The 17,357-nt window shown below is 34.5% G+C and overlaps 1 protein-coding gene across 1 annotated transcript in view; it reads right to left on the bottom strand.

The window, feature by feature from the left end:
- The window catches only part of LOC150097255 (ankyrin repeat domain-containing protein 40-like), a 51,509-nt gene that overhangs the window by 21,758 nt on the left and 12,394 nt on the right, over positions 1-17,357 (bottom strand). The window contains exons 2-4 of the mRNA XM_090407409.1: positions 13,555-13,703; positions 10,799-10,969; positions 3,544-3,677 (exon numbers count right to left, since the gene is read on the bottom strand). Of these exons, the coding sequence (XP_090263535.1) occupies positions 3,544-3,677; positions 10,799-10,969; positions 13,555-13,703 (454 nt within the window). The remainder of the gene's footprint in view (positions 1-3,543; positions 3,678-10,798; positions 10,970-13,554; positions 13,704-17,357) is intronic.

Raw genomic sequence — 17,357 nt, 5'->3', positions numbered from 1 at the left:
TTTTTCATTGTGTCAGTTGCTTTTTCTAAAGTCTCAAAAAATTCCTCCACTTCTACCTTAGAAGTGGAGGAATTTTCTGTGGGACCATAGGCACAAATAAGTCTCATTGTCCAGTTCTCCCTTCTCATATTTGCCCACATTACTCTACTTGAGACTGACTGCCATTCAAGAAGATTAGCCTCGTATTTTGTGTTGAATACTATGGCTACTCCTTTTCCTTGATTGTCATTGCCTGAATATAACATTTTGTATTTATTGCTCAGAAAGATCCACCAGTTTTGGTCTTTTTTGTTTCAGTCACTCCTATTATGTCGATCTGGTACTTATCTAATTCCTCAGCTAGCTCCATTTCTTTGCCATGCAGGCTTCTTATGTTGATAGTACCGATTTTTAACTCTGGTGATGTTCAGTTGGGGTTTGTTTTCAGATTTGTTCCAGTAGCTGGCTTCGCTGTTCGCCTTGGTTCCCTGGCGAAAACAATGGGGGCCTTGTTTAACCGGGCGACGCCCCAGCCGGCATGAAATTTTGTCATGTTGTACCATCATTTTTTATTTTAGTTTAACCAATAAGAATACAATTTAGTCGGCTAAATCCCAAATTGCCAGCACATCCTCGTTCGTTCATTATCAAAGTAGATACCCAACAGGGTGCACCACCAGAAGGTGAGGATTGGACATTAGGTCAGAAGCCCTGGTCGGTTCTCCGCATTCCTTTAAAGGCTATGTGGAGGTCTCCTCTCAGTTATACAGCTTTGACCCTTAAGCACCCCGCTAAAAAGAACATTGTCACTTAACCGCACCTTGACCTCTCTTGAAAAAAAACAGTTTATTTCTTTGGCAGAAAAAGTTCTTCTCCTGAAAACTACTTCATCTTGGAAATAACTATAGATTTCCTATTCTCAGTGATACAAAAAGTTCAGACTTAACAATAAAATCTTCAAATTCAAACACTACCCAGTGTTTCTCCTTAAATGCCTTCTAATAAAAAAAGTCCCACAAAAATGGTTCTTCTTTCTACTTCATGTTCAAGACTCACTATCTTTTCCTCATTCTTCCTGCATGAAGGATTCCTGAGGAAAAATTATCAAACACTTAAAAATCAACTCACTGTATCCTCCAAAATAGCCATTAAAATATTACTGCATTAATGTAACCTTTAATATCCAATAAACATTTCTCTTCCTATATGAGACAAAACTTCATTTATCAAGTTCCAAAGTTCCTATAAATTTCTTCCACAACTGTTATTCCAGTTACATTTGTAACATAAAAGCTAAATAACTTTAATAACATCTTTCATTCTGAAAGATCACTACTAACAGAACTTTTTTCTAACTTGTTTGAAAAACTCTTCCATATTACTACATATCTATCTCTCACTTAAACCACTCTATCCAGCTGTTTAAGAACAGTAAATCAATGATTTCAATGCTATCCAGCAGAACGTGGTAACTAGTTACCACGTTCTGCTGGATAGCATTGTGAACGTGGTAACTAGTGAATGAACGTGGTAACTAGTTACCACGTTCTTTCATGCATACATGCTTCAGCACACGATACTTCCGGTTCTGCTTCAATTGTGAAGTAAGATAAAACCGTCACCGTTACATGTCATCTTTATGGTGATTTGCTGTAAAACTCACATTTTCAGTCAATTAAGTAAGTATTTTTAATTTATGCATTTTAAATATAGCTAAACATCAAATTATAATACCGATATTGAATACAGTAAACTACATATATTCTACTACATTCACTTTATAAAATGTTAATACACACATAAAATTAATATGTAAATAATGCACAACTACACATATATGAGGATGGTCTGAAAAGTTCTGGGCCTCGACCATAGATGGTAACATATCGGTAAGATTTTTTTTTTTCTAAGTTGGTACATCTGTCATAAGCATTCATGTGAAATTGCAAGTCATTCTATCAAGTAGTTTGTTTTATACAGCTATCTGAAGCAAAAGTGTTATCTGTATCTCTTGAAATGGATAAAATTGAGTATCGTGCAGTTATAAATTTTTTTGTAAAATAAAGTTTAATGCCAAAAAGCATTCGAAGTTCATAAAAGTTTATGGGTACTCTTTTCCTTCGTTTTCGACAATTAAGAAATGGGCTGCCGAGTTTAAAGACGCCTGTACCAGTCTTGAAGATGATCCATGTGAAGGACGTCCAAAAATTATAACAACACCAGAAATCATTGATCAAGTGCATTATGGTATTGGATGACTGGTGAGCCAAAGTGCATGAAATTGTTGAGACTATAGGCATTTCAAAAGAATGTGTAGGATATATTTCATGAAGAATTGCAAATGAAAAAGCTCCGCACTTTTTCATTTGCATCTGAAGCTTTTAAAGCTTTAAATTGAAGTCAAATTTGACTTCATTTTAAAAATGCAATTACACCTTCCTTCATCAATTCAAGTCTATATCTACATATTCAATTCACTATGGAAGAGGAAAGTTCTGGAAGTTGATCCTTCTTGGACATCCTACAGTACCTTGTCAACTAGTGTATACTGGAAACCTATCTTCAGTGACAGATAAATATGCATCAAAGTTCTGCATTTCCTGAAGAAAAACTGTTAGCAAAACCTTAACAGAACACATAACATTTGCTGCTCTCCTTCAGATCAAGAACTTCTTGCAATGAAAGCATTACTGGAATCCAATGACTATGACCCCCACTATATTCAACAGATATTAGACTTTTACAATTTAACACTTCCAAAGATACAGAATGCAGAGTTCTGATCTCACACAATTTTGGCATTTCTGGCAGAAATTTCAAAACTGGCACTCTTGAGGTTTCATCTGACGTCCACATGTTTTCCTATCAATACAATTTCTAATCTCTTGCCAAATACAAAAGATAAACTTTTGCCTCCATTTCTTTAGCTTATGTTTACCAGATTCCTTGTGAGTGTAATTTAACATACTTTGAACAAATTAATTTGTTTATCTTCGGAAAAATGATTAATTATTTCTTTGATATGATCCATCTAGCAGAACTTGCTGTTATGAGTTAACCAGTTGCTGTATTCACCTTGTGTTCTTTCTCTTTGAATTGCTTGTCAATTCAATACTGATGGTATACTGTTAATTTCAGTAAAAAAATTTGTTGCTAATTTCAAGTTAGGCACTATGTCTAATGTTTTTTTTTGTTCTAGATTACTATGTTGCATATACCATTTAAACTAAAACTCAGTTGTTGCAATTTTAAGTTTAATCTTATTTAAAGTAATAGTCATCTTTCAAAACATATTCTTAATATGATATACAAGTTCATATATCTCAAATACAAATGAAAATAAGAAGAAAACCAAAATAAGTCTCAACTTTTTGACTGTTATTCTCATAATCAGCCTATCTAATTTAATAATAAGCAGTTTATTTCATCCACATTATAAACAAAAGGGAAATGAAATTAATTTCATATTATTTTTATGATTGTTTAGCCTATTTTTGTTTAGGAGTGCCCCTTTTTTATAATGTCACTGGCTTTTTTACTCAAGTACTCAATAATAATACTTACCTTTTTTGGATCTATCTGTAGCTCATCACAACAAATCTTCAGAAGATTGGAAAATGTCAGTTCTTTATAAGGAACTTCAACCTCAATGAAATCAGGATCAGAATTCTGAGCAACACGTACTTTCACTACCAGTTCTGCATTTAAATAAATATGAATTTAAAATATTTAAAAAGGGTCAAAATAATTCTTTAGGAATTTAATATAATAATAAACAACAATAGATAATAAATTAAGTAGTACTTTACTCCTCAACAAGAATAGTGGATCACTTAACTCATTGTGGACTAAATGATCTCACTTGATTAGCATAAAAAGCTAATATGAATCATATTCAGGTTGATGGACTATGAAAATATTTTTTAAAACTGTGCTATGCTAACCAACTTTTTATTTATTTAATACACACCGCACATACACACATGAGAAGTTGCAAAACCTATAGTATATACCATGTAGTATTAGTTAAGGTGTTCGGAATTATGGACAAAGTATTTAAAGCTATGAAGCCAGTGTATGAGGATTATGTCTGTTAATTATGTGTTCTTGAACAATCAGCCTGTTTTGTAGAATGAAAAAATTCAATTTCTGAGAAACTGGAAAAGTTTCAATCCTCGCCACCTCTATATGAGATAGGCTAACTCATTTTCAACTGCAAGGCCTTTATCAGGTTTGTGTTCTTGACTGGATTCAAACTGAAGGTTTTTCCAATCAAAGGATGAAGTAGTTAAGAAAAAAGAAGAAACTAAATGATGTTTTATTTTGAAGTTATGGTATAATTTTATAATCAACTACAAGGAATTAAAGTGTAATCTTAATCCTTGTATAAAACTAATATAAAAATTTGCTTCCTTAATCTAAATCTTAATGCTCTGTATTGTATGCCCACAGTTCATAGAACTGGGGCTGGCAGATTGCCAAGAATAGTCAATTTGTGTGTAAGGGGAGAAAGAAATAAAGGATGTATGAATTAGTCACCAACATTCAAAATCACGTGCTTTATACATAAAATTTTCCAACCGTGTCTGATCTGGAATCATAAACAAACTCATCCCACAAGATGGACTGACTGCCTTATTATCAGAATGGATTCTACTACTTCTGCCATGCGCAGAAGTGTCGAAGAGTCTGGCATCTGTGGGCATACAGTAACTGTAGCCTTATTGATTAAGAAGGCAGTATTTCGTTAACAAGAATAGAAAGGAAGGAATATACCAGATACTTCTCCAAAGTGATACACTAGCATTAAGCTCATTACCTTAAATTTAGAAGCAGTTCATTTAACATCTTAATTCAAAAATATATCTTTTTAATGTAAATAAAAGCAATCTGTGGCATATAAGATACATCAACATGTATTAAATGAATCTTTTTGCTCTTCCTAACTAAACAAATCTAAAATTTTGGAAATTTATTTGATGTTTGCTCATTAAGCTTAACTTATCCTAATCAATTCAGTTAACTAAGTTGTTTAATATTAAGTAATTATGAGATCTTTATATATTTCAAACTTATATAAATTTTGCATTTGTGACTTAATGCAAAACATAATTGCAATACAAACTGCAGTATCCAGGAAAAGTAGAAGAAAGTTCCTGCTTTCTCCAAGAATAGAATCCAGGAGAAAGCAGGTTACTAGTAGTGTGCTGCAAGGCTCTGTGATAGGACCACTACTGTTTAATTTATATATAAATGATGAAGGAAATAATTTCAAAGGAAACATTCAGCATTTGCTGATGATGCAAAATTGAGTAGGATAATATTTAATACAAGGTAATATGGAGAGACTGCAGGATGATTTAAATAGGCTGTCAGTATAGGCAAAAGATAATGGATAAAAGTTTAATATCAAAAAATGTAAAGTTGTGCATTTTGGGATAAAAGGATTTCAACCTGTGTACCTCACTGATGGAAATGCACTCCAGGAAGTAGATGAGGCTAGAAATTTGGGGATGGTAGTAGATAGAATGAAGAGAGAGGGCATATTGCTAAGGTTGTAAAGGTAGCTCACAGAATTATTTGGCTAGTGAAGAATATACTAACAAGATAGAAAGGTTACCCTTTATAAGGCCTTGATATATCAACATCTGGATTACTGTGCTCAGGTCTAGTTACATGGGTTTCTTGGGATGATAAAATGGAGGAGAGGATCCAGAGGAAAGTGACCAGAATGGTGAGTAACCTGTGAAATGCTCCCAGTAAGGTTAGATTGAGGGATGTAGGTTGCAAAAAATTGGTTGATAAAAAAAGGGAGGGGGTAGGATAGAAACATTTAAGTTACTTAAAGGATTTTATAGGATTGATGCAAGGGAAATGTTTTGCCACTTGGCTAGAGAGAGCAGAACAAGAGGACATCCCTAAAAGTTAAGAGGGTAGTTACTAAGGGTGTGAGGACTAGATTTTTTGCTTGAGGAGCAATGAATGAATGAAATGGGTTGCTAGAATCAGCTGTCACTGTTTTTTCTGTTAATCGGTTCAAGAAAAGGTATGATAGATGCTGTGTGGATAGTTTGAGTCTCACACGACGAGTCTTCAGACTCCATGGAGGTACCTGTACAATAACAATAAATTATATACATACTAGCCACTGAATTAGAAATCGTTATGTGGATATATGTAAACTTCACTTATGCAGGATATAGGCAAAATACTTAGTCATCATGTGCATCAGCACATGTTCTAGGCAACTATTTAAGAATGCTGCTGGTCAGTAATCATCACAATGGGAAAAACAAAGGATCCTTCTGAGTTCCATAAAGGGCTTATTGTGGGTGCCCATCTGCTAGGGCTACGATTTTGAAAACAGCTAAGCTGACTGGTTCCTCAAAAGGTGAGATATCTTGGGAGTTTAATCAGTGGAAAAATAATCCACATTGCTTGTCTAAGAGGCATAACTATGGTCCAAAGACAGACTGTCAGGAATGAGATTGTCATAATTTGAAAAGGCCTGTATGGACAAACAGAACTTCCTGTGTGCAGCAATTGACCGAAGCATTTAATGAAGGCTATTCCTGACCCATATCTCACCAAACTATGCATGGGGAATTGAAGAAGATTGGTAGTGGCAGTCACATGCCTATACATAAACCACTGATTCCTATGAAGAACTGGAAAGTTCATCTACAGTGGTGTCAGGAACACTGTGACTGGACATTGGAAAAAAAAGTCATGTGGTCCAACGAGTCAGGATATACCTTGTTCTGTACTAATAGTAGGCAGAGAGTTTAGCGAGAGCCCCATGAAGTAATGAACCCAGCTTGCCTTGTAAACACAACAAGATTCTGGAGGTGGTGTCATGGTGTGAGCATGTTCTGTTGGTGCAGAACAGCACCCTGATATTGCTAGAAGGTTGGATGTCCTGCAAGGAATATCTGAACATTGTTGCCAATCGAGTCCATCCTGCAGTGTTGACTTTTTATCCAGCAGGTGATGGTTGTTTCATGAATGACAATGCTACCGTCCATCATGCAAGAATTGTTCAGCAAATATAACAGCTACTTCAACCATCTTCCCTGGCCACCATAATGCCTAGATATGAACACCCCCATTGAGAACATATGGGACATGTCAGAAAAACAGATCTGAGAGCAAGGTCCTCTTCCATCAAATCTGAGCCAGGTAAAAGACTGTCTGGTGAGAGCTTGGCATTTTTTTTTACCATCTTGCATGGTAAAAAAATGCCAAGTGGAAGCAACTACAAAGCTACACAAAAATAATTGTCTACTTAGGCCTACTGGGCCTAAGTAGTGGATTCCATACATAACCTCACCTACAAGATCTCCAGATTCCTGTCAAACCTTCTCCATTTTTTCACTGGCTACTCATCTTTTGCAATAAAAAATTCCACTGAATTCTGCCTTAGAATACAAGACATTAAAATGACATCTTCAGATATGATAGTGAGTTTTGACATGTCCTTCATCAAGAATATTCCACATACCAAAACAGCAGACATTCTAGCCCAAGAGTTTTCTGCAGACATAGTGGACATATTGAAATTCATAATCACATCAAGACACTTTACATGGAAAGAATAGCTATACCAACAAGTGGAAGGAACTACTATGAGTTCACCATCACCTAACCTAGCAAATTTTTATCTGCAAGGCTAGGTGAAAGAAAGAATCTTTTCTCTTGACCACAACCATCTATTTGACTATGATACATGAATGACATATTTGCAGTATGGAACCACACAGGACCAGAACTCTACCCATTTTTACAAAAAAATCAACACTCTACATTCCCGAATTAAATTCACATTAGAAGAAAAAAAAAAAAAAAACATGGTGGAATTTACTTTCTGGACGTTCATATCCAATGGAACCCACATGGATTGCTTTCTATTGAAAAAAACTTTACAGGATGGTATATTCACAATACATCAGCACACCACCCATCTCAGAATATATAGCATCATAAAATCCTTACTGACCAGAGCATAGCATTTTTTCTTCCAAAGGGTTGATCAAACAGGAATTGGAAACCATCGAACTCTACTAAATGTATTCAACCCAAGAAAAATATAAAAAATAGTTAACACCACTCCAAGACAATACTCAGAGAAGAGCAGAACTCCACAGTACTAACATACCTTACATCAAAAGGTATCTCTGAACAAGTAACAAAAATTATAAAAAACCCAAATTATTGCTATCTTCAAACCCATTAACCAAATTCATAACCTGTTACCTGCTCCAAAAGACAAACTCTCAACAAAGATGCCTCATGGGGTATACCAAGTCCCATGTCTATGCAAGTTGTCATACTATGGGCAAACAGGAAGATAAACATATTTCTGAACATCAAGACCACATCTGGCTCATCAAACCACAGCATGGAATTGAAAATGCAAATCATAAAATCCAATGGGAAAACAAAGCTTTTACACAGATCTATGTACAGATATGAAAGGCTGTTCAAAGAAAATACTGAAGCTCCACTTCATAGACCAAAATTGTAATTGTTACAATTACAATTTATTACAGCAACTGCCTTACCATCCCAAAACTTTGCAAAATTGTTATACTCAATTGTGTTAATTAAATAGATTGTATTTTGATAATTAATTTAATTATCATTTCAGCCCAATCGTTTTAATTAACAAATGTAGAACTACTTGTAAAGAGAGATTCAAATTTGACACTTGCTGTACTGTTGTATTGTTCAAATTCTTTATCATTGTTCTTTGCTGATGATGTCTTACAATAAGTAAGACAAAATATCATCATCAACATCAAATTCCTGCCATGTACCCTCAAGGGGTATATTGTATGATAATACTATATGAAAAATTTACATCATTACTAACTTCCTATCTATAATTTTCCTCCAGATCAGTCTGTTACTTGTCAAGACTCCAATATTATCAGATCTTATATTTCTGTCGTCTAAGGCACTTTGTACCCTATCAAAACCACCTATATCTTGGTCTTCCTCTGGGTCGTTTTCCTGCCAACGTAGCAAAGAACACTTGTTTTGCCAATATTTCATCGCCCATTTTGTTTAAATGACCATACCACCTGAGATTAGCTCTGCTAACGCATTCCTGGATACTGACAATGTCAAGTTCTTTTCTAATATCCTCATTTTTAATATGATATTGCTATTGATGCCATCTGTTCACACCACTAATCTTTCTCAGGACTCTCATATCTGCAGTCTCTAGTCTTGGGTCAAGTGTTTTACCTCTGACCCAGCTCTCAGATCCATAAGTTAAAACTGGTTTGAACACTGTTTTGTATACAGCTAATTCAGTGTTCCTACTAATTTCTCTCTTATTCCATATGAATTTATTCAATTGACATCCTACGATACCAGCTTTATTGATTCTGTTGTTTACCTCCATATTTAATTTACCATCTTCACTAAAAATCATGCCTAAGTAGGTGAAATGTTTTACTTGTTCCACAGTTTCTCCGTTCACAATGCAGTTGACATTTTCAACGATTCTGCCTATTTTCATTGTCTTTGTCTTTTTATTGCTGACCTTGATACCATATCTATTACAACAGTTATTCAATTTAGTCAAGGAATCTTGCAGACTCTTAGTGGATTTATCGATAAGTATAACATCGTCCACATAAAGCAAAGAGCTGACATTAACATCTCCAATTCTGATATCAGGTTTAATACCACTTTCCTTCATAATGTGATCCATATAGATCACGAATAACAGAGAGGATAATGTATCCTTGTCTCACACCAGATTTAACATTAAACCATCTTTCTGTACTTCTAAGTATTGCTTGATATAATGCTCCATTGACACCATATAACTGTAGTGTTATATGGTGTCAATGGAGCATTATATCAAAAAAAAAAAAATTATTTCTAAGCAAGTAAAATTTTCCTTAGGTGCATTTTGCAAATACATATATGCTTATGGGGTGCTTAAGAATCAAAGCTGTGTACCCTCAAGGGGTATACAGGATATGATAGTACTACATGAAAAATTTACATCATTACTAACTTCCTATCTGCAATTTTCCTACAAATCAGTGTCTGTTACTTGTCAAGACTCCAACATTACCAGATCTTATATTTCTATCGTATAAGGCACTTTGTACCGTATCAATCCACCTATATCTTGGTCTTCCTCTGGGTCGTTTTCCTGCCAACGTAGCAGAGAACACTTGTTTGCTAATCTTTCCTCGCCCATTCTGTTTAAGTGACCATACAACCTGAGATTAGCTCTGCTAACTCATTCCTGGATAATTACAATGTCAAGTTCTTTCTTAATATTCTCATTTTTAATATGATATTGCCATTGATGCCATCTGTTCACACCACTAATCTTTCTCAGGACTCTCATATCTGCGGTCTCTAGTCTTTGGACATTAGATCAGAACTCTGGTTGGTTCTCCGCATTCCTTTAAAGGCTATGTGGAGGTCTCCTCTCAGTTACACAGCTTTGATCCTTAAGCACCCCATAAGCATATATGCATTTGCAAAATGCACCTAAGGAAAATTTTACTTGCTTAGAAATAATTTTTTTTTTTTTAAATCAGAAATTCAATTTTAAGCATATTACAGTCAACTCTCATTATAGCAAACTCGTTTATTATAACAAGCCACTAAAAATATCGCTCAAGTCCTACAGTACCAATTCTATTCTATAGGAGGAAATATACTATAGCAAACTTTCAGATAAGTTACATATTGAGAGATAACTGTATTTCAATATTCAGTTTGTAATATGACAAGATTCCTAGTCAGCTAATTTATTATATTTATCTCTGTAGTGATAGAGACTTACCATAGTCCTGAAAACTTTGTCTAAGAGCAGAATATTGCCTGAACTCAGTACAGTGGTGATCACAAGAGCCATTATCTCCAGCTTCTACTCTATAACCTAATGGAGGGTGGGCTAAATAGTGAGGAGTGATTGGTAAATTAGATGAATTACAGTCACTAGTTGGTGGTGGACCTAGAGAAATAATTTAGAATAATTGTGAATGAAATAGATAATTACATTCATCTTAATAATGCCATTACATTAACTACTTTATAATATGCTTCTCTTTAATATAGGGTTCCAAACTATAGGGAATGATTCCTGGAGAGGGAAGGAAGGTCCCAAAACTTTTTTTGCATCATGCAACAGCACATTCAGCAGCAATCTCCCTTGGTAGTCGGCAATTGGCTTCAATGGTGCTTCTGTTGATTTTGTGTTTGAAAAATATGTTATTGGTGTATTTATCATTATTTCAAGATATTTTGTTCAACATTGTCTCTACATGCCCAATTAAAAAAACTCAGTGAAGAATCAGTCACAAAAAAAGAGGTGAATAATTGATCTTGAAACGAAGTTGCAAGTTATAAAGCAACATGAAGCTGGTAAGCCAATCAGTGTGATCGCACACGACTTCCAATGGTCTCATTCTACAATGACAACCATTTTGAAAAATAAGGATAAAATTGTAGAGGCTGTGAAAGGATCTGCTTCCATTAAATCAACGATAGTGATGAAGCAATGACAAGGTCCTATCAGTGATTGGAAAAGCTACTTCCATCATGCATAGAGGACCTGAATTAACCAAAAGCTCATACCCCCTTAGCATTATGACCATAACTGCTAAGGCACTAAGTCTCTTCGACATGTTGAAAGAGAAAGCAGGGCTTGATTATGACTACGAATTCAGTGCTTCTTCCGGTTGGTTCATGAGATTCAAGCAGCGTTTTGCACTGCATAATGTGAAAATATATGGTGAATCTGTAAGTTCTGATAAGAAGGCTGCTAAGGAGTTTGTGGAGAAATTGGATAAAATTATTTGCCACAGCAAATATTTAATATGGATGAGACCTCCTTGTTTCGGAAAAAAATGCCCTAGCGAACAATTTAACCACAAAAAAGCTAAAATCTATGCCTGGTTTCAAGGCTCGTAAAGACTGTGTTACGTTTTTTTGTTAGGGAGTAATGTGGCTGGACATAAACTGAAGCCATTTGTGATATGGCACAGTGAGAATCCACGAGCCTTCAAAAACATGAGGAAGCATACTCTTCCAGTTCATTAGTGAAGATATAAGAAGTCATGGATGACTCAAAAACTGTTTGCAGATGCCTTAATCAACTGTTATGCGAGTGAAATGGAAAGCTATTGTATGAAAGAAAATGTAGAATTTTAAATTTTATTAATTCTAGATAATGCTCCAGGTCATCTACCTTGATGACCTTTGGGGTGAAGATCTCCCCAAGTTCATATTTCTCCCTCCAAACACTACTTCAATGATCCAACCAATGGATTGGCGAGTTATTGAAGTGTTTAAGGCTTATTATTTACAGAGAACTTTTTCCCAAGCCATTTCTGCCACTGAAGAAAATGACCAGACTCTCATGCAACTCTGGAAGGCATTCAATATTTATCATGCTATTAAAAATATTGCTGTAGTTGGGGACGAAGTGATCTCTCAATGTATGAGTGGCATGTGAAAAAATATATCAAAAAGATCTGTTCATGATTTTGGAAGTTTTAAAAAAAATGAAGACCTTTGTAAATTGAGTGAAGAAATAGTGGGCCTAGCAAACAACCTGAATCTCGAAGTGAAGTGAAGTTTTAAAAAAAAAATTAATTTTTTTTTAAAACTTCATAAGAGTGCAGATTATCTGCACTCTTATGAAGTTTTAGTGAAGAAATAGTGGGTCTAGCAAACAACCTGTATCTCATAGTGCCCCCTGAAGAGTTGATCAACGAAGAATTGGTCGAACTGGAGGCACATGTTGCAGAAGAGGAAGAACGAAAAAAAGGAAGAGGGAAAAGAACAAGAAGAGGTAGTTAAACAATTCACAGTTAAGAGTTTCGCAGAAATTTTCTCTGAAGTTAGTGATGTTCTCAAATGGTTGAAGACATGGACCCTAATGTTGAACGCTACTTATTAGTAGAAAGAAAAGTACATAATACGTTTGCTTGCTATAAACACATTTATGATGAAAAGAAGAAGAGGAATAAGCCAAGCATGTCAGACATTTTCATAAAAAAAAAGGTTACACCAGAAGAGCCGCAAACTGGTCCTTCGCATAGGGAAGGTAATGAAGATGCGATTGTGGAGGAAGATTTGGGTGATTATTCTCCTGTTTTATAGTGGCAGTAACACTTATTATAAACAGTTTTATAATAAGGTTTAAAAATTAAAATGACAGTATACTTATTACTGTGTCCCTAACCCATATAATTCTGTTGATTTAATTTATCGACTAACGTCCGAACCGACTTACATCCTTCCTGATGGAACGGAACCAGACATAAGTTGAGAGATGACTGTATTCTTGTAGTCCCTAATGGATTGGTATAAGTAAAATTCAAATGTATGTTCAGAACTAAAAAGGCATTATGCTGGGAATTTTTTGGAGTTTGCTATTGTGAATGAATTGGTTTAGCAGTGTTAGCTATAGTGAAAGCAGTATCATATTTTGTATAGAACTTTTTCTGTGTATAAAGCTTTAAATATTCTCATTAGATAATCTGCACTCTCATGCAAATTATCGAAACATAAAATAATAAAAAATTATAATACCTCCTAGTATCTTCAAGACATCTTCATTTTCTGCCAGTGTTGCTGGTGTTTCCCCTCTTAAAGAAGTTAGCATCTTATCTGCACCATGATTCAAAAGATACTTCACAATATTAGGATGTCCTCTTTTGGCAGCCCAGTGAAGAGCAGTCCTAAAAGAGAAAAGCAAAAATAAATTTTACTTTATGTATACAATATGTATACTTTATGTATACAATTTTACTTTATGTATACAAATTCCAACAACCTTCTTCTAAAAACCATAGTGCTCTGAACTTGAACTCAGAAAGTAAGTGTTTTCTAATTCACATCTTTTTACATTGTTTACTTTTTTTATATATGAATTTTTTGTCTCTAAACCTGTATGTTTGTTAGTATGTTAGTAGTACCACGGATAAGACAATCTGGGTTAGACTAAACATAGAACTTTTTCATGCTGCTTTAGATATCTAATAACAAGCAGGGTATGGTGGTCAGTATCTATGCCCATCATGGAATCAGAGCTGGGTTGCTCATATAGTTATATGATAGACCAAGATTTTATGACCTAACTGGTTCGTGGAAAACCATTGTTCAGTGAGCTGTCATAAATGGAACCTCTAATATCTCATAGGCTTAGCATCATGAAATGAGGTAATGTTCCTGGAAACACTATGAACTATATAATAAAATACCAAAATGGCCACTCAAATGTTAATGAAATAATAAAGAAACGTTGGCTTAATTATGCAAAAGTGAAAATGTTGCAGGATTTATTGTTCAAGCTACTTAAAATAAAAAATTTATATGTAGTTTCTTCTGAACCAAGTAGTTTATTTTTTTCTTTTCACAATAAAGTTTGTTGTAATATGGTAAGGCATTTCCTAACCATAACTAGGATGATTAAACAATGTTCAAAATTTAGATATGACCTAAATTTTGAAACTGTTGTTTCCAAACTTTTCAGATGAGTCATTTTTTTTTTTTTTTTTTTTTTTAACAGTCTTTGTAATAGTCTGTAAATGGAAAGGTTTTTGCAAAGAAGGATGTGGCAGGGATGACCTCTTGCAGAGATAGTTACTTTGGAAATGGAAGAATATACAATATATATATATAGGCACAGTGAATGCGTTGATGCTTCTGTATATCAATACCAGGAGTATCAGGAATAAAGTAAATGAATTGGCAGCATTAATAGCCTCAGCCTGTCTAAAAATTGCGAGATCACAGAAACAGCTGACAGAAGAAGACGAACTGCCAGGAATAAAAGGGATACAACATAAACTAACTAATCAACAATATTTGAACAACCCTTTGCAACAGTGGACATGGCTACATACATCACAACAATGGCTCATACAGGTATAAGAGAAAGAATTTATTAAATTTTATTATTTTTTATGATAATCCCTACACACGAAAGGTCACAGGACCTATAATACTAGTGCCATATATGGATAAGTGATTAAGGAGAAAGAGGTAGCCTATTGATATGTTTCTTAAAGAATTGGAGGTTATAATTGGTTGGGGGAGGGAGAGTATTAGGGAGATTGTTCTGTTACACCCTGATACCTTAAGAATGTAGAATTCCCAGTTATCATGGTGTAACATGAAGAGAAAATAAAATAAAACTCCTGTATAAAAGCTAATAGATGAATTATTTAAAAGAAAGAAAAATATTCTTGCATCCAAGTAAAATATATAACAAAAAAAAAAAAGTTGTTTGTTGAACTAACCGATAAAAGAAGGAATATATAAGTGTAGTGATATAAAAAAAAAAATTAGCTAAGTAAGACAGAAAGGATTAATCATAAGAAATTGTATGCGAGAGGCTAGAGATTAAATATTAAGTAAATTCTTAAAAATTTGGAAGGGGGATTAATGACCGAAGGATGTTTGGCAGAAAAATGCCACCCTAATTGGTCGGTGAAGTCAAATCAAGTAAGGAGCGGAGAAAAGAAATTAAAGAAGGCCGTTAGGGATCAAGGTATAAAAGGGTTAAAAAAAACCCCAGAGGAGGCTTTTTCCTGGATAGTTTCTTCATGAGCTCCTTTGTATAGGTTTTCACGTGGTTTTTCTGAGTGGCGGGATTGGAGTTAATCTCCGTCGTCACAACAAGGAAACAAAAGTGAGCGGGATTTTGATTCTGTATTTCCTATGGTAAGAAACGAGGAATGCCATTTAGCCAAAGGAAAGAAGGTATTGTCTATGTGTTTCATCATCCAGTGACAACTACGAAAAAAGGAAATCTGTAAAGAAGTCGGTGTTCGCGTGGTGAGTTTCACAGCCATGGTATAGATGACTCTAAAGTGTGTTATTAATTCAACTACGAAAAGTAAAGATCACATAAACACAGTTTAATGCCAAAAGAACTTAGGAGTAACAGATTATAAGAGAGATCATACCAGGATAGTACAATCGGAAAAAGGTAGAGGCCAATATAGAAAACTCAAGAGAAAAAGGTACTGTAAAAATCTGTGTGTTAACTGAAAATCGTCTGTAATTGTTATCATTATTCTATTACTGAACTGTTGAAGAGACTAAGGAAAATTATACTAGGACTTATATAGGAAAATTATACATGACTGATTATAATGAAAGTACGCTTGCTAATATTAATATTATATAAGTAATTCATGTGTCCTGAGAATTATGCATGTGTATTGTAATGTATAGGAAAGTTTTAAATGTCAAAGTTATGTATTAACACAGTGAAAGGATAATTTAATCTACATAGTTTTAAATAGTTAAATAGAGTGAGTTGATCACATATGTCCAGGTGCTACAGCATATAGCGTATTTCAGACTAATATAGGGTTAACTAATGTGTTAATTAGATCTGGGATTATACATAGGATTGTATGAGTTGAATTTGTTATGGCGGCATGATCACAATACCCATATAGGATCATAGCCAAATTACTTGTGATAGGCTAATGTTAATTTGTAAATGTTTTTTTAGTATTGAATTGAAATATATTAGAAACTGAATTGGACCATACTAATGAGTTTAATAAACCTTTGTTCATTGATAAAACAGTTGTCTGAAATTGCTACCCAATGCACCACTTGAAAAACGTACGAACCTAATCATGCAGGAAATTAATGTGGTAAAAAATGAGATCAAGTGTCACGACTGCAATATTGTTTCATATTCAGACATATTTTAGTAATTGCTCCTTGTTTTTGTATTTAATATCTCAAACTAAATGTCCCAAAAGGTGCAGTATAATATAAATATTAGGGACACTAATGGGAGAAATAGCTTAAATATTTGTATTTTGGAGTGATATCTCGTACATAGATAAAAGTTGAATATAGATAAGCAGAATTTCTCTATATAGAATAATAATCAAAAAATGGGACACAACAGTTCCAAAGAATACAGGTGGATGGAATGAAGGAAGATGATGAGAAGTTTGTTTGGTATATGAACTTATAATTTTCATAGACAAACAGTAAAACTGCCTGTACTGAAGAGCTTAGTGGCTTTCGATGTGGCACTATTACAGGAGGCCACCACAAATTTGAGAAAACAATTCAGTTCAGAAATTTCTGCTCTGCTGCAGCTGCCTCAATCAACTGTACATGACACTGTGAAGTAGAAATGCCTAGGAGAGGGACCATTCAGTGATAAAGTGCATGATCAAAAATTGCCTATCCTTGGTTGAAACACTCACTACTGAGCTCCAAAATGTCTATGCCAGCAATGACAGAACCACAATTGTCCATTGCGAGCTGGAGAACATGGGTGCCCAATGACAACGCAGCGATACACAAGCATCAGCAAGGGTAATGCCAAGCATTGTGAAGGGTGGTGTAAAGCT

The sequence above is a fragment of the Typopeltis vanoorti genome, chromosome 17 (genome assembly GCF_054136105.1).
Source record: "Typopeltis vanoorti isolate ZY-2024b chromosome 17, IOZ_Tvanoo_1.0, whole genome shotgun sequence".
Lineage (NCBI taxonomy): Eukaryota > Metazoa > Arthropoda > Arachnida > Uropygi > Thelyphonidae > Typopeltis > Typopeltis vanoorti.
Note: the sequence above shows the minus strand (reverse complement) of the source record. Positions and strands in the feature narration are given on the sequence as shown.